Source organism: Diabrotica undecimpunctata, chromosome 4, assembly GCF_040954645.1.
Source record: "Diabrotica undecimpunctata isolate CICGRU chromosome 4, icDiaUnde3, whole genome shotgun sequence".
Taxonomy (NCBI): Eukaryota; Metazoa; Arthropoda; class Insecta; order Coleoptera; family Chrysomelidae; genus Diabrotica; species Diabrotica undecimpunctata.
The window spans coordinates 66,060,474-66,085,883 of NC_092806.1; the positions used below are offsets into that span (position 1 = coordinate 66,060,474).

General features: G+C 33.1%; 2 protein-coding genes across 7 annotated transcripts in view; one reads left to right on the top strand and one right to left on the bottom strand.

The window, feature by feature from the left end:
• The window catches only part of hdly (hadley), a 359,652-nt gene extending 356,732 nt beyond the window's left edge, over nt 1–2,920 (top strand). For all 4 annotated transcript variants that reach the window (XM_072529637.1, XM_072529638.1, XM_072529639.1 and 1 more), the window contains one exon: nt 1,916–2,920. In XM_072529637.1, coding sequence (XP_072385738.1) covers nt 1,916–2,358 — 443 coding nt within the window. In that variant the 3' untranslated portion in view covers nt 2,359–2,920. The remainder of the gene's footprint in view (nt 1–1,915) is intronic.
• Nucleotides 1–25,410, bottom strand: part of LOC140439614 (uncharacterized) — a 1,046,430-nt gene that overhangs the window by 789,796 nt on the left and 231,224 nt on the right. The gene's annotated exons all lie outside the window — the stretch shown is intronic.

Here is a 25,410-nt window from a genome sequence, read left to right on the forward strand (position 1 = left end):
GACAACTAGTGGTACGAGTCGGAACAAAATTTCCTCAGTCAGTTGACAATCGGAACCTGTTACGTATGATATTTCTATGAATTACTCTACACAAAGATCCCTAGTACGCAAATATTTAATAGAAAATAAACTTTCAATTGCACGAAAATTACCCCTATTAAAATACACGATTCTTCATCATCATCTACTTTTTGTTAGCGCAAAATCATTTACTCATTAAAATAGTAAATTTGCTACAAGATCATTTTGTAACTGATATTTCTTTCCTGTATACAATTTGCTTACAACATCAGCTCCAAACAAAATCTCAATTAGTGCTGTGTGTCCGACATCGCTGAGCAAAGATCCCAAGTTCGCAAATAAATAATAAAACATAACTTTCAATTGCACAAAAAATTATTATAGTCCTGCAAGTTTCTGGTATCACCTTTCCCAATAGTTGTGGAGATATTTTACAGCTGAACTTCAGATTCTCAAATGATCTTCCAGTGGCCAGTAAGCGTAAAGTTGCTACAAGGCGTTGTTCAGTTTTTGAAAATGAGTAGACCAACTTTTTCCAGCTACAGCGAAAAAGTGAAGTGGTTCATTCTAAGGTAGTTTTTGTAATCATCTTCTTCAATGACATTGACCAATTTCGTTACACAATAATTTAACAAATAATTTCTTTATCCAACATTTTTTCGTCCATTTTTCAAATGATAAGGATAACTAGAACTAAAATTGGACCGCTAGTTGGATAGCAAGTCGGAGCATAAATGGAGACGAATATCCAACTAGTAGTCCTACTAAGTGGGACTGCAAGTTGAAACGTGAATGCCCAGCTTTATATAGTCTAAATAGTTGGTTTTTCACCTTTTATAGTGATTAGCAGCTCGCTCCCTTATCCATTAGAGTTGGGGCACCATAACTGGTCATCGTTGTTTTTGTGGTCGAGTCCTGTATTGCATAAATGTATTAATATAAAACGAACATAACACTTTGCATGTCTCATTATTGTATCCTTATTGCTACCACAAGTAGTCTGTTTGTATTACAGCCTTTTTTGTTCAATTTGTTTCATTGTACTCTGTGTATTGTCTGTATGATAGAATAGCCACGTCTACTAATGCTCTATTCTCAGCATCATCATCATTTTGGCTTTACAACCCTGTGTGGGTCCTAGCCTCCCCAAGATTTTCCATTTTTCTCCAGTCGTCCCTATCCATCGCCTTCCTCCGCCAAGCACGTATTTCTATATTTCTCATGTCTTCATCGATGTTATCTAGGAATCTTGTTCTGGGTCTTCCTCTTCTTCTTTGACCAATAGGTCTATCAAGGAGCGTTTTTCTAGCTGGGTCGGTATGCTCCATCCGCATTACATGGCCTACCCACCTCAGACGTTCTATCTTTATGCGTTTTACGATATCTATTTCTATTCTATTCTATTCTCAGCATATAGTATGTAAATAATATATATTAAAACTAAGAGTAATACTATTACAAGAATTAATATTAAACTTAGTCAACAGGCTACCGGGTTGAACTCTGCGGAAATTTGTCTCGGAACATTTATATATATATATATATATGTATATATATATATATATATATATTTCATTTATTTTATACCTTTTTCTGTTTTTAAATGTTTTTCATGTATAAATTGAATTGAATAGTAGTGACAAAATACATTATGTTTTATTCGTCTTCTTGTCTTCAAGTTACTCATTTTTTAGTTATATTATTGATATTATTGATATATATATATATATATATATATATATATATATATATATATATATATATATATATATATATATATATATAATGTATGACCTGTTTCACAGGCTCATTACTAAATCGATTAAACTATTATTTCTTTATATTCATTTAAGGTCTTTTCTGCATAAATTTTAATTTTATTGTTATATTTCAGGTTCTAATGACAACAACAACAAAGAATATAATAACAAACCTGCACGACCTCCCACAGATGGCGGCACCATCCCGCTTTCAGCCCAAGACGAAGATACCTTAAATGAAATCTTTACCACAAGACCAACCCAATCTCCTCCCAATAGGCAAACCCGACCAACTCGGCCAATGACTCCAACTCGTACACCAAAAATACCTCAACGCACGAGACCTACAACTCCCAGAACTACAACCACCACCAGACGTACCCCAACTACTGATGGGCCTAGTAATTGTGTTTGGGCAGTTGTTTCATGCTGCTCTGCAAATAGTGACATGTATCCCGAAGCATGTTTCGAACAAAGAGGTTGTCCGGGTCCGTTTTGGGGTGATAGTCCTTGTGGCACCGAATTTGCTAAGGCAGCTGTGGAATCAGCTTTAAAATATTACAATCCAAGAAAATGATGACAGAATTGGTTTTTGATTGATTAATTGCTCTTATGGTGATATATTAGAAAGTCACTGCCATATTTTACAACATTGAGAACAAGAGAAGGTACATAAAGTTTTTAAAGTAAAAAATGAAGGAACACTATTTTACAATTTATTCTACTCCCAGTGAAAATAACAAAGTTATTGTAAATATTTTTTAAAAATTGCAATATATTTTATTATTTTTAATTTTTGTTTCATAAAAAAATATCACGTGATTCCTATTTCAAAATATTTTGTCATTTTTACAACTCTCAACAGTATTTAAATTTTTTTATTAATATTTAAGTATGAATTTAAAAGAGTCAAATATATATAGTTTCTTTAAATAAAGTTTTAAATTTAGATCACAAGCATTTTTCAAATGAAAAACGAATGGTGTGATCTATGTTTGAAGGATGTATGTCGTTTCTGTAGAAAATGTTTTTCAGTAATAAGTATGTATTTATTTTTGTGATAACTGTTTAGTGTAGCTTTTGTATAATAATGCAATCGTACTGTGTAGGAGACTTTAATAAATTTTTGAAAGTAATAAGGTCTTTTATTTTATGGAAGGAAAAAAAAACAAATATTCTTGGTATGATCGACAATTTATAGCAACATATAGCAAATAAAATATAGCGAAACACAAACCTATATATAGCAGATATAGCAGACCTATCAAGCAAAGACAGGAAAAAAGTCAAAGGCATAATAGGTCTGTAAACAGGGTACTGTAAGCTGAATAGGCAGTTCAAGCTGATTCTGTCATCTAAAAGAAGAATCAGCAGAGCACATTTTATGTCAGTGTGACAGCCTGGCAAATGTGTGGTTCTTTGCATTAGACGAAGAAAAGCGGCCGGCAAAGGGCTGCATAGAAGGTTCAGTCTGTAAGCTATTAGACCTGTTAAACAGTCAGTCTAGGGAATGTAATCTAGGATTAGAGGACCGCAATAAATCTGAAAAGGTTGCAGTGGAATAGGCCAACAGCCACCACACTAAATCTATATATCTATATACCAGGCGGTATTTACAAATTGCGTTAAGTGATGCATTAAAATTACATATCTATCCATATGTTAAATGTTGGAAAACAAAGTAGAATATGTAAAGCAAAACTAAAACGACAAAATGCATCAAACTGCAAGTAAAAATTAGCAACTCTGTCAAAGTTTCTTATTTGAAGTCAAAATCAAAGAAGCTCTTAAACTCTGAACAGATAAGTGTATAAATAAGAGAGTATTCAAAAAAGCTAATTTACATCCGATAAAAAGTCCCAAATCTTAAGAAAAAATCACTAGATAACCTTGCACAAAAACATTAAAATGGCTAAAATCAGAATTTTAGGAAAATTTTGTTCATTATAAATGCTTTGCATTGTATCTTTTGGGCTATTAAAGAAAGTAAATGCTCATAATGCATGGAGACGAGAACAGTGAGTAATTTCACTTGGAAGGAAAGAAGAATTACTCTAATCAAAAGTATTTGGCTTAATAGGATACAAATAGCTGTATCTATTTTAGTATATTATAAAAATATATTGAACCTGAAATAGATATTATTTGTTCTGATACTTCATTCTTATAAAATTTGTTAAGGTAGAAACAGCTGCATCTAAAATTTTTTACTATATCTGATTTCTGGTATATTTTATACAGTTCGAAGTTGTATCGTCTTCTCCACACTCCATTGTCATTTATCACCCCATAGAATCGCCTTAGTACTTTTCTTTCGAAATATCCTAACATGTTTTCATTACTTTTTGTTAAAGTTCAGGTCTCTGAACCATATGTTAGGACTTGGCGTATTATTGTTTTGTAGAGTTTTACCGTTGTATTTCTGGATATTATTGAGGATTTAATTTAAGGTGATTGAGCTCAAAATAGCATCTGTTCTTCATCCAGCAAATTCTGCGGTTTATCTTTGCGGTAGTATTGTTATCGGCGTTAACGAGCGCTGCCAGGTATACAAATTCGTTCACTGCTTCTATGACGTCGTTTTCTACAACAAGTGGTTATGGACTTTGTGGTTGCGTGCTTATTTTCATGTACTTCGTTTCGTTGATGTTTATTAATAAAGCCATCTTTATAGCAAATTTTTTTAGTGCTACATACGCCTCTGGTAAAGCGTTTTTTGTTCTCCCAAAAACATTGATATTTTCAGCAAGGGCAAGGATTTCCACTTATTTGTTATATATTGAGCCAGTGGTTGTGATTTGTGACATTCGTATTACCTTTTCTAACACCAGATTGAACAGTATATAATAAAGAGGGTCTCCATGGTGCAGCCCGCTGTTTGTTTTATGGTTCAGACATTTCTCCCTGGATTCATATCCTATACTCAACTTTTTTAAGAAGTAGTGTTGTTAAATTTATCAACTGATTTGGTATTCCTAGCCCTTTTATTGCTTTGACCATTTCTCCCCCATTTCTAAAGTCGTAGGCTGCTTTGTAGTGCATATGTGATGAGTATCTACGCCATAATCCAGTGTTTTTCTCTGAAATTTATCTCAAGGTTGCAATCTGATAAATTGTCGATTTACCACCTCTAAAACCAGTCTGCTATTTTTCTACTATTCGTTCTTCATATGGTTCCATACGGTGGCATAATATTGCGGAAAATATTTTATACGCTGCATTTAACAGCGTAATTTCTCTGTGGATAGAGCGTTCAAAGATATATCCTTTTTTGTATATGGTGCAAAGTATTCCAATCACTAGGAAAGGACTTTTCTGTCCATATTTCTTAAATGAGCTGCTTTAGTGCCATTATATTTTCTGCATTCTTTATATAGTTCAGCTGGAAAATTTTCTATTGCGGGTGACTTATTTCTGACTAGATTTTTAAATGCGTCTTTGACTTGACTGAGTTAAAATGTCTGAGCTCTTCAGTCACTTAGACTTCTTAGGGCGAGTCCACTGTATCACAGTGGAAAACAAATACAGGTCATGGAAACATTCCATTGAAACTTACATACGCTATACTAGATTCCCACAAGGAGATAAATTTAGCAATGATACATGGTTTTTAAACATTTGATAGTTACGTAAAAAAGAAAAAAGATCAATGAAGAATCTTAATGAAGAATCACAAAAAATATTGTGATGAATCAGAATATTAATACTTAGATAGTTGAGTAGATATATAGAAAAGGATAGAATAAAAAATGAAAAAAAAACTGTAAATAATATTTTAAAAAAATGTCTGACATTCGATAAAATAGGACGTCTATATAAAATTTTCATTGTACCATACTATCCCTAAGTGGCTGAATGGATTCAAATTAAATTTCTCCGTGGCCATTCTATGGCTTAAATATTAGTCCCATTTGGGCAATCTAAGACAATTTTTTTAAGCGATGCCTTGCATTACCTTCCACAAGACTGAATGTATGAATTACTAATAGAGCAAATGTATAACATGATGTTGTATAAAGTTTTCTAGAAATAAATCTGTATTCACGAATCGCACGTGAAAATGAAATAATTATGTCTATTTAGAAAGACCAATTTTTATCAAAAAATCATTTTTAATCCACTACCAAACGGTTTTCTTTGGCGAACCTTGATCTGCTTAATCGGTTATATGCGTTAAGCAACGTTATTTGTCTGCGCTTACAATACGAGCAGTAGATTAGCTCATAAAAAGTCTTTGTCGTGAAATTCGTTGAAACATGTATCTTACAACTGCTTTTGATAAACTTAGTGATAAAAATATGTATTAAACAAACAACAGTGTAATAATAGAAGTAAAAAATGACGTTTAATTTTTTGCATATTTTCTTTATTACATATCGTTATCACCAAAATTATCACAAGCAGTTGTTAGATACCTGTATCAACGAATGACACAGGAAAATCCTTAGTTCTCTATGCCGTCAGGATAATGTCAACTCAACTTGTTTATATATTGAAATCGAAAGCCGAAGTGCAGAAATACTCTTTCAGGGTTATTTTTTTTTTAAGTCAGGTACTCTACAAACTGTACATAATAGGTAAAGGGTAATATAGGTTAAATTTATTGTTAGTTGTATATTTCCCATAACAAAGTAGGGATTAAATTGGGTTGTACATAATATCTGTTTTATTGCTATCCTTTTTTCCCTCTTATTCTCACAAATTAATTAAAGCAACCTTTACAGCAATACAATATACTTTGGGAAGTAACCTTGATACTTTCCTAGCGCCCACAATTTTCTTTTTAGTTTTTTCGGTATTTTAGTATTCTTTTCTTGATCACTTATCCTAAATTCTATCAGTTGGTCATATTTATTTCCAGGTAACTGTCTTTTAGAGGCATGCAAATTGGCCGAATCCCTCCTGAGTTTAATTGGTCATCCTCTAACATAGCCCGTTAGCCAAGCTGCATTAAGTCTCACAGTATTGTGTTGTAAGCACATATCTTCCATTTTTGTTACATTGGCCACTATATCGGCCAAAACACTTTCTTGTTAAATTGGTGCTTACCACATAAGCCCACATATACAATTTTTGTCACATGGTCACTGACTAAAAGACCGGCTACTATCAATATTCATTCTATTTCCCAAAAAAGCCAACGCTAGGAAACGCAAAGAACATACAACAATAAGTTTAATGAGCCATAAGTGAAGTTAAATTTGGATTCAGTGCAGGACGAAGGAAGTACTTTTCAATTCTAGCAAAGTTCTACCAAAGGGAATCACCGATGTCAACTGCGATGTGCTTGCATGTTTCATAGATTCCAAGAAGGCATTTGATTTCAAGAAGGCATTCCAAGAACATACCGACTTCTACAGTTAATTCTACAAAAGAATATTGAGAACAAGAGAGACCCTAGACGTAGTCGTACACACAACCAAATGACATCATCTGATATTTCTTAATATTTCAAGCGAATTTAAAAACACCAACATACGAATTCAAAGAATATTTTAAAGCAATTTTATTACTAATACATAAAAATTATAGAAAACGATAAACTTTTGAATTAATAAGTTAAAACCACTTATTTTAAAGTCAATAACATAAAAAATTTCAATTTAAAACAACGACTAATGTTTAAATTGTTTTTTATTTACTTATCGTCTGACGATACAAATTACTGAAAAACACGTATCTGATGATCTTATAATATGAAATACAGTCTTTTTTGAATACAGAGCTATCTAGTGCACAAAATGAAAATCATGTAAGTAATTCAAATAGAATTCCTGTGAATGAAAACCTCGGAAGTGCTTATTAGTTACCACGCGCTTGTCGGCATTTATATTTTGGTAGTAAAATAATATCTATATTAATTTCAGCGTTCACTCGTGTAGATAGCAAGGTAAGTTTTTTTGTTTAAACTGCAAGATATAAATAAAAACTTAGTAGTAGTAGTATTAATGATGAAAACCTCTTAACTGCCATTACATTAACCTTAAAGCAGCATGGTCAATGATGCATTGTCAAAAAATTTTGTAGATACGAGTTTTTCATTTTTCGTGATAATAATCTTCATGTAAATAATGTGTACCAATTTTTAAGTAACAATTATAGTTATTCGTTTCAGACGTTCAATGGCATCTAATTCTCGAGGCAACAGAATACTACAGCTGGCTATTGCCAATACACAACCTGCAGAGAACGATGTAAGTACTTTTTTTGCACCTCCAAAATATTGTGTTGACAATCCATCAATGAGTGGTAGTAGTAGTAGAAAACTTTTAGAGAAAAGTGAAGAAACTACGGAATTTGATATAAAAGTTTGCTAGATTCCACTTTGAATAGATGCAAGTCGGCAGCAAATCATAACAGAGAAAGAGTCGAACAGTGCAACCGAAACCTCCATTTAACGCCAATCAGATAGAAAGTTTGATAGAGGTAGAAAAGAATAGGTTTTCCTCAGATAACAATAGGGAATCTGAAAATAATTACAATGAAGAGGAAGCTTAACAAGTAAACACAAATCCTGATTCTGAACGTGAAGTAGAACCTGTTTCAGCAAAAACGAGAAGTAAAAACAAAAAATAAAAATCTCTGGCTACAGGAATCAAACGAATGCGTGGTGAAGAATATCAGGGAAGAATACAAGGTGATGGTAGAAGTTTGTTTGATGTAAAAAGGCCCAAAAGAAAATTGAAACCTCCATGTAATTGCAGTAAATCAAGAAAAGAGACCGCTAAACTAAAATGTAGAAAGTTTTATCAAATTTCGAGAAGAGAAATTTTCAAACATTTAAGGTGAAATTTTCAGGTAAAAAGAAGAACAGTTGAATCTGAAATCTCATTTCATCGCAAGGATAGCCTGCAATATTTTTTAAACTCTTCTACACATTCGGCACGACTGCAAGTATGCAAGAAGATGTTTCTAAACACTACTTCCGTGGGTGAGTGTACCGTAGCTAATTGGAAAAAGTTTCAAACAACAGCTACAAATAATAGAACTGAATCTAGAAAGAAAGAAAACAATTCCACAACAAGAAAATAAATAAATTAAAAAGTTTACCCAAACTGGAATCGCATTATTGCCGAAAATCTTCTACTAAATTGTATTTAGAACCTTTCTGGCACCCAAAGCTGCATTACATAGGGAATACAAAAAGTACTGTGAATCAAATAACATTCGATTTGTTGCTTCCATTTGCACTTTTTCAGTTATGTTTAAAGAAGAAAATCTTTCATTATTCTCTCCCAAAAAAGACCAGTGTGAGACATGCTGCTCTTTTAAAGTTGGAAATATCTCAGAGGAAGTTTACACCAAACATTTGAAAGCATTTGTTAAGGATACAGCCCGTCAAAATAAACAGACGTATAAAACAGAAAAATCTGAAAATACGATGGTATTGACAATGGATCTTCAGGCTGTCTTGTTATGTCCTGTCTTGCAGGCTTCTGCGCTTTATTATAAAACCAAGTTAAAAGTACACAATCTTTGTATTTACGACCTGAAATCTTCAGACGGCTATAATTTTCTTTGGGACAAAACACAAGGAGGTGTTACGGCAGACGAATTTGCCAAAATCCTTCATAATTTTATTATAAACAAAGTGGATAAAAGTAGTTGCAGAAGAATAATTCTGTACTCGGATGGATGCACATATCAAAATCGGAATTGTGTTATGGCTAATACTCCAATGATAGTTTCTGTAAAAACGGGAATATTTATATATCAAAAGTACCTGACTAAATGCCATACCCAAATGGAAGTTGACCACATGCACGCCAAAATTGAGTGTGCATTAAAAAATAGGGATATTTATTCACCTTGTGCATATACGGAAGCTTGCCAAAGGGCTAGAACAAATCCTAAGCCCTACTACGTTGAAACGTTAGATTTTACTTTTTTTTTTAATTTAACAGTTTAAATTACCTGTCATCATTAAGGCCGGGGTCTAAGGCAGGGGACCCCTTGGTTACTAATATAAAATGTATCAAATATACTCCAGATGGTGAAATTCGGGTAAAGTTAGATTTTAATGAGGAATACAGAGAAATACCTCGGGGAATTTTAAAAAAGCCTTCTGAGATGGATACTATAGAACAACTTTATTCGAAGCCACTTCCAATAGCGCAAAAAAAATATCAACATTTACAGGAACTGAAAACAGTCTTGCCAAGGGATATTCATCCATTTTATGATCAATTGCCATATTCGAGTGTAGAGAAGAACAGCAAATAAGTTAAGTTATTTTTGTATTTTAGAAGTCAAATTCATTTCTTTAAGTATCTTTTTAATATGTATTAATATGTTTAGTAAATAAAGTATAAACATTTATTCTTTTTTGTATTAAAAAAAAATAGGTAACTATTTTTTCCGAGCAATTATGTTGTAATACCTGGAACATACTGCTGACAAAAATGACAAGCTCGTAAGTGCCACTCATGATAAATAATTTACAAATAAAGAGCTCGTAACGGCAAATTAAACGAAACGGTTTATTTTACTTAAATATTGTTGTAATAGTATAAACTATAACCATTATTTATCGAGCTTAAGCACTAAAAAAGTTAAAATACTCTAAATGTAAATAAACGAGAAAGTTTTTTTTGTCTCTTGTAAAATCTTGTTTTATCTAATTGTTTTATCGGTTTGTTATCTTTTAATAAAAACCTTTATTCTTCACATAAAAAACAAGTTTTTCAAAAGAAATAAATATTAGTTTGAAATACATGGTGATTTCATATAAGTTTGGTTATGTGTATATCCTGGCTGACAAATCTTAGAAAATGGACTGGTTTACCGTCAACTGATTTATTTCGATCTGCTAATATGAATAGAATAAAAGGGGTCAATGTGGTCTCTAACTGCACAAGAAGATAAGCAACTTTAAAAGAATAATGAAATTCCAACAAAAAATGATACTAAGTGACCTCGAAATCAAGTTATCACGTGATAAAAATATTGAGGAAGATGTGAGAAAACAAGTAACAAAAGAAATAGTCTACAAGCCCATGGGAGATTTTTAATGGGCCATTTGAGCCAGTGTGAATAACATATAAAACAGTACTAAAATATGTTATAACAACTTTAACTATACCGTCAATTCTTATCGGTCCATGTGAGTCACAAGTAAGATAAACTTACCACTCAAAGGGGTAAGTTTTTTTGCCCAAACATTTTTGTACGGCATTTATAACTTAGGTAGGTAATACAAAAATAATGGCCTGCGACCTAATGCTACACAATAATATTGATACCATGAGCAGAGAAAATTTTTTATTTTCAGAAAATTTTTCCCCATTTTCGGTAACTTGACACAGTACGGCATTCATACACACAGTTTCGAATCGGTATATAGAATAATTTTTTTGCAACGCCGTACATTTTGGCTAGGATAGCGGTAAGAAATCTAAGGCGCAACCCTTAATTTTAATCCCCATGCTTTGTGTATTTAAAAGAATTGGCGGCATAGTTTCCCAAGTTCTTAGTGCATATTGCAGTATTGATTTATATGTGATTCATGCTGGGTCAAATGATCCATTAAAAATATCCCATAAGCTTGTAGTCAAAGGCTATGGCTCCACGAGCGACATATTGTCGCTAGCAGCAGCAGTAAAATGTAGCTTGATAAATGAAAACAACAGCAGTGATACTGAGTGGCTCCACGCGCTGTAGATCGAGACGCGTCGTAAAGGTCGTATCGCGTTCGAATAGATCCGGACCTATTTTTTAGCAGTAATTTGCAGCGCGTTTGTGGCTCCACTATAAATAGCAGTAATTTGTCGCTTGTAGCGGTAATTGCCAATCGGATATTTTTGTTTTAGTTTTTTTTTATTTCTCTGTGTTTGTTAAGTTGTTTCTTTGTTTTTATAAATTACTTTAAAGTTTTTTCATACAATTTTGTGTCTCAAATCATAACAAAAAATTATAAGTTCTAAGAAAGAAATAAATCCAATATTTTCTTTATCGGTATTCTAGATAACAAAAATCAATGGATGGTTTTTTTCAATCCCAATTAACCGTATTAAACTGTACTTTATAATAGATGCTCTTATTAAACAAGAAAAAGTTGAATAGAGAGAATAAACAGTTTTTATTGATTTCCCGAAAATCTATTTTTTGGATTTCCTTCTTCGAACTGGTGATTCATTTCTATATAAGTGGTTGTCTAATCATGTAATATAAATAAAAATTTAATAATTATTGTTTATAGTAAAATTTTATTATCCTTCAGTACTGTTTCGTTTTCGATAGCTTGGCGTGATTCATAAATAAAGAAATGCGACAAAGCAGATTTTATGTCGCATCAGATTTTTTAAATTATTGTAACATAAAAAAGCAAGTTAGATATTGGAAAAGGAAGATTCATTACATTAACCCAATATGATAGGTGAATATAATTGACATATGGGAGCCGTCGATCTACTTGATAATTCAGTAGCGAATTACAGAATACGCAGCGGTAAGAAGTGGTGGCGGCACCTTTTTATTCTAAGGAAAGTTAAATAGTTAAATATTTTATTTTTTTTTAGGTTTAGGTAGATACATGTATAGGATTATAAAATATGTAATTTGAAATCTTACTTTAAGGTAATTGCTAATTTTTCTTTTGGGCTTAGGCTATCACGCATTGATGTATCCTGTTTTCGTATGACATCTTCTATTTCACATAATAAAAAATTAAAAGAAGACACTGACATCCTGTAATATTCAAAAAACTTGTCAGGATATTCTTTTAATTTGTTGTGTAAAAGAAAAAAATTTCCCTCTGTCTGTCTAGGCACTAGAACAGGATGAATCCACCATTTCCGTTGTTTTTTAACCCTACGTCGACGGTGCAATGCCAATATTAAAGCAACTTTTTGTGGAAATGATAGATTATCCATACTATATTATTGTATTATTGGTCTGAATTTATTTTACTTGTTTATTTATTTATTTATTTTATCTGCTATATACACGGACACTATATAAACGGACAAGATACCACTGATTGTAGCTGCGTCATATTAACGCTCATGGAGCCACTACAAGACCAAAACGCGGCGATATGCGCGCTGTAAACTGTCGCTCGTGTAGCCATGATTTTACTGCTTTACTGCCGTCGTAATTTTACTGCTACTGCTAGCGACAATCTGTCGCTCGTGGAGCCATAGCCTAAAAGCAGAATAGTGTAACGCAGCCTATCATGACTTTCACCGCAGAGACAAGATATGAAACAGGCACAACACGGGAAGTATTAAATCTGACACATTGATATAATGACGGAAAACAAAATATTTAGAATTTTCCGGGAAAAAATACCAATCAGCCGAAGAACCACATGTAGAAATATAATAATAATATGCAGAAAATAAAGAATCAACCTTTAATAAACACTGCCAACATCTTTAAATAAAAGAAGACGAAGGAGAAGTATTTAAGTCGTTTATTAACTTACCGTTCTATTACAATACTAATAAATCTTAGAAAGTCAATAAAACAATATAATTATATGAGAAGTACTTGCATAATAAAAATGAAACATAATATAGCACATCTACTACAGGCCTTCAAAGTCGATTATTGTAATCTCAAAAGTATTCAGCTCTAATAATATCGAGGAGATCAAAAACGCATTGCCGAAAAAAATTCCTTAAACCATCCGGATTTTCAATCGCAATAATGTTCACTCGGTTCGTTTCCTTTTAGTGAAAAATTGAAAACGTATCTCGCGAGACACATTCTAATCTTCTGCGATACTTTTTATCGTTTTCCTTATTATGAATCATGGCTTGGAGTCGATGTCAATGTGAGTCAATGAAGCTTGAAACACGTCACTGGAAACATGGCGCGGCATATCGGATTCTGCCAGTTTTCCTCTTTTAATAATATCTATAAATCAGAAAGAAAATCCCTATGGAGAGACTAAGAGGATTCCACTGTGGATCGCATTAAGTTGTATATCATTATGGCGAGTCATATTTGTCCTCGTTTATTAAAAAATGCTTTCTAAATTCGGTTTTAATTATATAAAAAAAATAATGAACAAGATTACAAGATATAATAGATTCTGCTGAAATAATACTTATGAAATGTAAAAAATATTTAATTTATACAAGAGGTGTCGTTGATAACTATGCTGTTTAATTTTATACTTACGGAAACAGTAAAATTAGGAAAATAAATAATTTTTTGCTTTGATTATTAAAAGGTAGCAGCAATTTTATATGATTGGAGCAGATTAGCTTTTAATGCTTTATGCTTTACTAAACAGTATTATGGTTTATGTGGTATATTTATGTATTTCTTAATTATAACTTTGATTATTTTCTCTCATTCTTTTCCACTTAGTCCGATTTTGCTTGGCTGAATCCAATTTGTAGTCACTCTTTATTTTTTGTCTTTTTATTATCGGTCTAGTCTGTTTCTGTTAGCTTATATTTAAGGTTTTCATTCTAAAATTCTTTTTCCACCGATCCACCGATCATCAACTGCTCTTGTTACATGACCTGTTCAGTTTCATTTTAGTGTTATTTTTCTTTCAATAACTTCTGTTACTTGCTACTTCTGATATTCTGCTTATAATAGCATTAGGCATTCTATCAGATACGTTAGTATTCTCACAATCAGATGAAGGGACGTTACCAGCTGAAAAAGAAATAATTGAAGAAGTTTTTTACGAAAATGTAAAAGAAGGACTGAAAAGAAGACGAAACACCTAGGAAGAATTAAAAAAAAATCGAAATAAACGATTAAGTGTGAAAGAAAAAGCTTATCTTGTATACACAAAACCTAAATATGGTAAAATAAAACATAATAAACTAAGAAGCAAGCTTAAAATGGGACCGAATTGCACTTCCAATTTGTATAAAAAATGTAAGAAGAGGATGTGTGAAAGAATAACTAAAGATTCAAGAGAAATCTTATAGACCCTGTATAATTATTTAACAATAATTATACAGGGTCATCACCATAATCAACAAAAACCTTATTGTTTTTCATTTAAGCCAAAGTTTCACAATTATTGCTTCACCCTGTATAATTATTATTTATACCATTGGATAGCATTTTTTATAGTCTTTTTAATGATGTATCACAAGTAGTAGTGGTTTGCAATTTAAACTTTCTTGATTGTGGTGGGTGGGGCCTAGGGGGTTGATGGGGGTGAGTTCTCTTTCATGTCATTTTAGTTCCCACTTAGTATTCTGTGATACACTGTATAAAGAGAAAATAAAGCTAAGCCTTAATGAAAGTCTAGATAATCACTTTACTATCTTCCAATCTAAAATTTATTCTATAGAGATGTGCTTTGCAGGAACCACTAAAGAAAAACTGCAAGGATAAATCTATAAAAATTTTATGTAAAAGCCAGTCGGCATTAAAAGCATTAATTTGGAATTGAATAGCAGGAAGCACTGCCAAAATAATATCGGCTGGGTGGAACGGATGAAACGTAACCACTGGTACGAACAAATAGATCTTAAAAATTCAAAGGCTTTTATAAATGAATCTTCTAAGAAGAGATCCAAAAATCTACTAGATAAGTATAGGAATGATCTGCGAATTATCGTAGGTCTCCTAATACGACGCTGTCGACTCAAGGGACACATAAATAAGATAAATAATGTTAACTTGAACTCTAGCCTAAACTAACCTAACCTAAGAAAAATTTAAGAGAGATTGTAGTGAAAGGATGGAGAAGATAAGGGCTTGACTGGTGTTCAATCACAACTTAGTCCATTAATTTTTAATCTAACACTAATCTTTAATCTAATTTAATCAACTTCCTGCAAACTATTGCCTAATATTTTGTTGAGGAAATGCCTGCAATCATTTCCTCGGTTCAAATTAAATTTGCCAGCTTTCAAAAGTAAAATTTTTTTGTTCTATGCATCAGGCAATACACCTATTTGTAGAATCGTAGCATTTTAGTGAGATTATAAATATAGCTGCGATTCAAGTTTGCTCCCAAGGAATCTACTTGCAGTAGATTATAATAATTTACACTATTTTAAAGTTACATAAGAAGATAAAAAAGGTGTATAGAATTACACAAAGGAGAGTTGACATGTTTACCTACGACAATCATTAATATGGATACCCAGCCGAACTTTATCTAAAATGACATGTATGATAGAACTCCCAACATCACCTGCAATATAGTAGAGTTTCACCGTGTATAATTGTGAAACATATCGATTAGTAGCTTAATTACAATTTGTTTACCTTCCTACAAACTATTGCCTAATATTTTATAAAGGAAATGCCTGCAATCATTTCCTTGGCTCCAATTATATTTGGCAGATTTCATAAGTAAAAGGTTTTTGTTTTATGCTGAGGACAATAAACTTATTTGATAAATCGTAGCATTTTAATGAGATTATAAATATATCTTCGGAACTAGTTTGAGATGCAGTCTATTATAAATTTTTACCACAACAACAACTATGGTGGAATAATTCAATAGCTGTCAATAAAATTATATTATACTCCACGACTTCAATATTTTATTTTGTCATTGTCGATCGAGAAGAATCTGACAAAAATAATTAAGAAACAATTTGAACTTATAATTACATACGAATTTGTCCAACTGGAAAGGATAAAGGGGTGTTTTAAAGGAACCCAAGGTTTACAAAGTGCTATAGTGCCATCTGATGATAATAATGATTATAATGATAATATGATATGAAAATGATACTACAAAAATAATCGTGAATATAACCTATCTCTGTTGATATTTTACGGGGCCTTCCTCTTGTTCTGTTTCCTTGGGCCTTTCATTTCTGGACTACTTTTACAGCTCGATTATCTGGCATTCTTTCTAGGTGACCAAGCCAGTTTAGTCTTTGTGACTTTACAAATCTGACAATATCTGCGCTCTGCATTAGTTCATCCAGCTCGTGGTTCATTTTAATTCTCCACGAACCATCGCTGCATTGGGTTGGTCCAAATATCTTCCTTAGTATTTTGCGCTCAAATATTCTCAGTTGATTTTCATCAGTGGTTGAGAGGGTCCACGTTTCACATCTATATGTGACCACTAGTCTAATTACTGTTTTTTAGATTCTCAGCTTAGACTCACGATTCAGTAACTTACTTTTCATTAAGTCTTTGTATGCATAAAAGCACTTATTACCGCTAAGAATCCGTGCTTGTATTTCTTGACTGATGTTGTTGTTGTCATTTATTATTGAGCCTAGGTAGGGAAAAGTGGAGGCATATTTGTAGGTATGGTTGTCTACCTTCAGATTCTCATGTTCATTTGATTTTGTGCACTCCATATATTTTGTTTTGCTTTCATTTATATATAGACCAAACGTAGCAGCTTCTCGTTTCAGTTCTATAGCTTTTTCACTTAATACCCTTTTGTTGTGGCTTATTATGGCAACATCATCCGCATATGTGCATATTTTCATAGATCTTGTATTAATACAGCCGTTTATATCCAGTTTTCTAACAACAGCTTCTAAAGTTAGATTAAAAAGTGTTGTTGATAAGGCATCCCCTTGTCTAACATCATTTTCAATATCAAAGGCCTGCGTTATATCTCCATCTATTTTCACCATAGCTTTGGAACCTTCAAGAGTCATTCGTATAAGTTTAACCAACTTATTGGATATCCCTAACATAGATAGTTAACATCTTGTGTCGATCTACTCCATCAAACGCCTGTTTGAAATCGATATACAAGTTGTAAATAGGTATGTTATATTTAACACATTTTTCATGTATACCTCTTAACATATGTATTTGGTCTATAGTTGACCTCTTTGGTCTGAAGCCACATTGGTATTAACCAATAATCTCCTCCGAAAACGATCCCAGGCGGCTGTATATAATTCCTGATAACATCTTGTAGATGACATTTAACTGTTATGCCCCTATAATTTTTTGAGAGTCGTTTGTCTTCCCCTTTGTACATAGGAAGTATGATTCCTACTTTCCAATCTTCTGGGATGACTTCTAGTGTCCATAGGCGGTCGATTAGTTTATGGATACGCCTCCATAGCGCATGTCCACCATTCTTTATCAGTTCTGCAGTTATTCCATCTGTGCCAGGTGCTTTGTTATCGTGTTGTTTCTTCCAATGTTGGTTGCTCAACTAGTTGTTCTGCTGTGTGGTGAATTATCTCTACATCTTCGTTTTGTTCTTTTTCTGGGTTAAACAGCTCTTGAAAATGCTTCTTCCACCTTTTCATTATTTCCTCTTTCTCGCTGATAATTGCCCCATTTTTGTCCTTTCAAACTGTTGATCTTGTTATGTATCCTTGGGTGCATTGCTTGATTTCCTTGTAAAATTTTCTAGTCTCTCTTCTGTTATTATAATCTGTAATTTGTTGTTTTTTTTCTATTCAACATTTCTCTCTTTTTCCTTCTGCATATTTTCTTTGCATCTTTTCTGAGTTCTTCATATGCCTTTCTATTCGATCGGGAATCCCTTTGTAGACATTTCTGTCTAGCTATATTTTTGCTATTTATTACTTGTTGGCAATCTTGGTCAAACCATTCCTCATTTCTTTTGCTTGAGGTTTCACCTAATGTTTCTTTTGCCATATTTGTAATTGTCCTTTGGATGATATTTTATTCTTCTTCAATGTTGTTTTGTTCTCCTCTTTCATTTAATATTACTTTTATTTTCTGCTGGTACTTATTCTTCTTTTTAGGATTTTTAAACATATATGTATTCCATTTTCTTTGTTTGGCGCCTTTCTCTTTTCTTACCATTGATATTCTTTGTTTTCTATCTCTGTTGATATTACAGTGAATAAAAAGAAAAAGTCACTATAAAAATAACAATCCAAATATGTAAGTTTGATGTTTCAAGTGCCAGGATAAAACACAGATGTAGTTTTAAAGAACTCTTCAAAAATCAATATTACATTACTTAATATTATTTTGAAATATTTACTAAAATATTATTACCGATGAAATGACAAATATAAAAGTGTTGAGGTTTCTCTATTTAGCATTTAGCCTAAATTGGGTTTTATATATTTTATAGTTTAAGAAAATGGCTCTGCTGCCACATCCTCCTAATAATGTATCGGTCGTCCCGGTTTTCCATCTACATTACTATATAGCAGTTTGAAGAGGGTTGAACTCTCGTCCCTTTTCACCACTCGATGGTTCTTTATGAGGATTCGGTTTGTTTTTATTACAAATCCAATATACTCTATGGGTCAGACAGAATGATATACGGTTGTGAGAATGACGATATGAAGGTATCGAGATGGTCAGTAAAACGATAAAATTTCCTATAGTATATAGTACGTCTGTTACTAAGATTATTTTGAGAGATGTACAAAATAAGATGAGACCTAATACAAGATTGTAAATTTTTTGATGTTGGAAATTTTGTTATTTATCTAATGCTTTATTTACAACTTTTTGTATTTATTTATTGTTATAAACAGAAAAACAGGTTACAGATTTTATGTTTACATGACACTAGTTTGCAATTTAGCGATTCCGCAAATCAGAAATGTTAGTGCCTTACGTATGCGCCATTTTTATTATCAAGATAAATGTTAATTGTGAAGAGATTATATTTAAAAATTTATTAAAAAAATTGTAAGCCATAAGTTAAATTATGTATTAGGGTGGGTCTAATTTTTCAAATCGAACAAAACAAGTATGAGTATGAATCGGAAGTTGCATTAGACTATTAGAAACAGTATAAAAATAATAAAAAATATATCACATGTATGTTTTAGCTCTCTACCGGGACTTGAAATTTCCCATAAATGGACATTTTCCCCCTGACTGTCGAATTAGTTTTACAAAATAAAACAAAGTTGTATTCATCTAAATTTTTGGTTCTAAAGAAAATTAATGGGTGTTACGCTACTGCTGAGCTGTTGTCACTAGTGGCACGCATGCGCGAGCGAGATTGCTAGAGCTAGACTGACCTTTCAGATAATTTCGTAGAAATCGTAGTACCGTTTTGTCTGGACAGGTCGGCAGATCACTATTTTTTTTGTATGATTTGTTGTCGGATTTTGCATAATTGAAACTGCTTCGTGTTGTGTACTGCATTATTGCCGTAATAACTTTTAATAACTAATTAGTTTATTGAACTGAAAAAGATATAAGTGTGTTAGTAAAATGAGTTCAACACTTTTAAAAATTCGAAGTAAAGTGCACTGTCCTATATTTGGAATACCTTCTGAACCATTTTCAAGTGTTTTGTCTACTGTTAGTAACATTATAAGGTATATATTATATGTGCGATATGATTTACAAGAACAAAACTCAGGAAAACAGCCGCCTATAACCGAAGTTCACACGGTAGTTTATCAACGCATCGAAAAGATCTCGGTTTTAGCTTCAATTCCAACTGTAACCTCTAAACGCATTAAGGACCTTTTTAACAGGTATTATGATCAATATATTAAATTAATTCGATGTCCAATAACAAAAAGGTCTGATACATACACAGAAAAAGTGGACGCTTTCCGAGAAACTTCCATGACAAGACTTTTTAACATTGCAACGTGTAAATGCATGACTTTTGATTCTTGCAAATGCCCTAAGAATCATAAAGTACCTATTATCGAGCGTCCTTTCCTATTAGACCAGAGGGAAGAAAGAAAAATGAAACAGGTGTCGATAAAAGTACTACCATTCAATTACAGCGCGCATTTGATCAACAAATGAAACATCATAAAGAAATCGAACTCAATGAAAGAAGTTGTTGCAAAAAAAGAAAGATGTCCGAAATGAGTAAGAATGTTTCAGAAGTACATGTTGATAACGATATTGTTGACGTTGATACGGAACCTATACCTTTAACATCAACTTCGGAGTCTAATAAAACCTATAAAACAGTACGTCTCCCAAAACTCGCAAAAATCTGCGATAGATATGAAGTTTCAAACTGCTCCGTGGCTGCTATTGCTACTGCAGTGTTAAAAGATGTCGGTCTAGTGTCCTCCGAAGAGAACCGTTTGGTAATAGATAAGAGCAAGGTACGTCGAGCACGAAATAAAGCAAGGCAACATCTACAAAGTAATGTACACCAAAGCGCTCTAGAAAGTATTTATTTCGATGGAAGAAAAGATAAAACCTTAACGATCAAAAAGAAAAATGGTCGTTCTTATCGAACACTGGTATCAAGAGAACATATTTTTATCATAAGCCAACCAAACTCACAATATTAAGGACATACGACACCAGTAATTGGAACCGGAAAAGTTATATGTGATTCTCTTCTTAGCTTTCTTTCAACCAATAATGTGAAGCAAGATTTTCTGAAATGTATAGGATATGACGGAACTAATACGAATACTGAATGGAAGTCTGGAACAATTCGATTTATGGAGTTACGTCTACAAAGGCCCCTTTAATGGTTTATTTGCCACTACACGCAAACGAATTGCCTCTAAGACATTTATTTAGTGTATTGAATGGGCGAACCAGCGGACCTGAGGGATTCACTGGGCCTATCGAAAAGGCACTGGAAACCTGCGACCATCTTTGTATTAAAGCGTTTATCCCTGTCTCCGGTAACATTATTTCTCAAAAAGAGAAAGGTCCACCTATTTTAATCTCAGAACTTCAGAAGGCCATCGACCAAGCTAAATAAAGGAAGACTTCTGGTCCTGAAGAAACAACTGCAGAATTGTTAAAACTATTACATAATGAGAGTGTTGACATTATCACCTGTCACAAAATATGCAGCAGCGAAAAATTACCAGATAACTGGTTAGAATCACTATTTATAACTATTCCCAAGAACTGACAGACAGTCTAACGACTATTAACTTATCAGTTTAATGAGTCATACACTCAAAATTTTTATGAAAATATTGCCTTGTCGCCTATATAAGTTTTGTGAGGGGATAACTTATGATGTGCAGTTTGGTTTCCAAAACGGTATGGATACTCGGGAAGCTATTTTTTGTATGCGAGTACTTTTACAAAAGAGTATTGGGTTTAGGAAAAATATTTATGTTTTATAGATTTAGAAAAAGCCTTTGATAGAGTACCACATATATTATTTTTTTTATGCTTAGACTCTTAGACTTAGTTAGTCTGGACACGTATGCCATTAGATTGCTCAAAAATTTTTACTGCAATCAGATTGCTTGTATGAAGATGAATCGAGAGGTTTTAGCTATTCTATTAAGCGTAGTATCAGACAGAGATGTGGTATTTCGCCAATGTTGTTTAAAGCCTACAGGGAAATGTTTGAGATAGCGTTAAATAATTGTCGCGAAGGTGTTAAAATCTGTGGCGAAATTATTATTAATATGCAGATGATACTGCTATATATATGATACGCAGATGATATTGCTATAATGGCAGAGAGTCTAGAAGCTCTCCAAACCTTGTTAAACTTGAACGTTCTAAACAACTAATGCACTGAAAAGAGCTTAACAATCAGTGCAAAGAAAAAATGGATAGTGAATGGAAAAATTAATATCGAAGACTCAGTACTAATATTAAATAACAAAATCCTGAAAAGGGTGGAACAATTTAGATATCTGGGTTGACTGCAAGGTTGAACGTGACAAGGAAATTTGGACCAGAATAGAACTTGCAAGAAAAAGCTTTATTAACTGGTGTTCTATATTGTGCAGTAGAAGTATGTCCTGGACCACACGTCTAAGAGTTATAAAATGTGGTTTACATCTGGTATGCTTTGTTCTATAGATGTGAAGCCTGAAAAACAAAAATAAAAAATCTTAACTAATTTGAAGCGGTTAAGTTGTGATGTTACCGTCGCATGCTCAGAATCTTGTGGACAGCACACATATCTAACGAACGTATGCTAGAGAGTGCACAAAGAACGAGAACTGAGCAACATCATAAAAATGAGAAAAGTCCAATACTTCGGGTATATTATAAGAGGACCTAAATATCACTTACTCCGGTTGATCATTCGTGGCAAAATAGAAAAAAACGCTGGGCCGGCTGAAAACAACTGTCCTGGCTGCTTAACATTACACTTTGGACAGGTCTAACAGTCGAGCAATTGTTTCATCTAGCTGTTCACCGAGAAACATTTCATGAACTTATTAATACGACGATATACAACGGTTGGGAACATTGGGAAATTTAGCTAATAGCTTCATGATATCACGATACCTGCATCAGGTTAACGACTAAGAAGAAGAAGATACAACGGTTAAAAATAAGCACGGCACACAAAAAGTAGTGTAACGGAAGTATAGATGTATATCACCAGCTTTATCGTACTACTAAGACAGGTGCTTCCGCCTATTAAAGTACTCCTGAACAGTGCAGGGATGGCATATGTAATCATCAGAACCTCTCACGGATCTACTTACTGAGATTGGACATTTCGGCGTTAGTATTTTTAACTATTGTGAGATTTAAAGCAATTAACACACAGAGGCTCAATGTGGTGGCGTATAGTCATAATGGCATTCCTGTAGTGTAATAATTCTGATTGTTTATTGGTGAACTAATACCTCTATGGAAGGTTGTCACTCTATATTTTGTGTATTCGTGCAATACTTCCTCAGCCAATTGGTGACTTGTCTCTTGCTATTTTGACGACACGGGTCTCCCCCATTTTGCTTATGTGGTTATTACATTTTTTTTTCTATTTTGTTTCTATTCATTTATACACTGTACGTTACATTTTCTTTTAATGTCTTTACTTTTCTTTAGATCTCTCAGCATATTTTCTGTAATTCTTCTCAGTACTCGTCTCTGCCGTTTCCAGTAGCATCATAATTGTAGCTGTATCGGGTCTTGTTTCTGATGTCATTATGGTTCTTACACTGAATTTATAAATTCTTGACTTCATCTTAGGGTTAATGTGTCTGTTTCGCCATATAGTGTTATTAAGGCACCCTGCCAGTCTATTTCCTTTTTGTACTTGATCTCTCACTTCTTTGTCCAGGTCTCCATAGCTGAAAAGCATAATTCCAAGGTATTTTATTTTCAGTACTGCTGATTATTATTGTTTTAGATTTAGATGAAATTGTCATATTAAATTCTTTTGCTCTTATGTTAAATCTGTGGACCAGTCTTTGCAGATTATCTTCATCTTGGGCTATCAATATTGCGTCGTCTACGTAACAGAGTATTTTATATTTTTCCCCTTCTGTATTCTCTCTCTTTATTTTTATTAACGCTTTTGATGATTTCGCACATGATTAAATTTAAGAGCATAGTGCCCAATAAGTCTCCCTGTCTTATCCCGCTGCCTATTTGTATAGGTTCTATAAGTTGGCCATCTAATCTTACTTTCATTTTGTTGTTTTCGGAGATGTTTTCGATAGTTTTTAAAATTCTTAGGAGAATTTCTCTATTATACAGAAGATGGATTACATTCTTGAGTCTTACTCTGTCAAATGCTTTCACACAACTCAGACATAGAAATGCTGGTTTATTATACTCTAGTGATTTCTCAGTAATATGCTTTGTAACAAATATTGCATCTATACACGATCTTCCAATACGAAAAATTCTCTGATTTATTAGTTGTTGTAAAATTTCAGTTGTACGTTTTAGGGTAATATTTAACAAGTTTATACCTCTGCAGTTTTTTGGCTATTTTTTATTTCCTTTTTTGAATTTTAGAATTAGTTCGCTCGTTTTCCATTCTTCCAATATTTTATTGTGTTCCCAAACGTACTTCACTGACAAAAATTAACACGATTATACAATCAGAGAAATAAAAGATCTTCTATACTAATGGCAATTATATATGGTTGCCTGATGGACTAAAAACTAAGAAATGAACCGTAACAGGTATCCTAGGATACACAAGCAAAGAAAGTGAATCATCATCATCATCCAGAGTTCTGCGTCTGAAGTTGAACATAAGCCTCTTCTATTTTCTTCCAGTTCTGTTGGTCTTGAGCTTCCTGCAACCAATTACCAGCGATTATTTTGACGTCGTCTGTCCATTATGTATGTGGTCTGCCTCTGCTTCTTCTCTCAGTGAATACTACATTTTAAAACAATACAGTGTTTCCTGGTAAACTATTTGCAGCAATAAAATATTAAGAGCAAAAAGTGAAAACAAAAACAAATCTTTTCAGAGACACAGGTATTAGTATTAGCCCTGGAAATAATTAAGTCGAAATAGGCATACTAGATGAGTTACTATGTTAATTAAGATGCCGTACGAAACTCAGTTCAAAACTGGATGAAAAAAAGACTATTCTAACAAATAAAGAACCTAACAGAAAAAATCTTATATAAAGAAAAAACAACATTCATAGGAGGCTTCTGACTAGTTTTATGGGTCTCGATTGGAGTATCGATTGAAGTAATGGAGAGCTAGATTAGATTAGATTAAGAGAGGTGGCCCTTCGGCCTATTCCACTGCGACCTTTTCAGATCTATTGTGGTCCTCTAGTCCTAGATAACATTCTCTAGCCTGACCCTTTTTATAAAGTCTAGTAGCTTCGAGACTGTACCTTCCATGTAGCTATTTGCCGGTGGATTTTCTTCTCCTAATGCAAAGAACCGCACATTTGCCAGACTGTCACACTGACATAAAATGTGCTCTGCTGTTTCTTCTTCGAGGTGACAGAATCTGCACAGGTCATCGTCTGATAGTCCCATCAGCTTCAAGTGCCTATTCAGCTTACAGTGCCCTGTTAGAAGACCTACTATGACCTTGACTGTTTTCCTGTCTTTGCTTATTAGGTCTGCCGTAAATTTTGGCGAATGT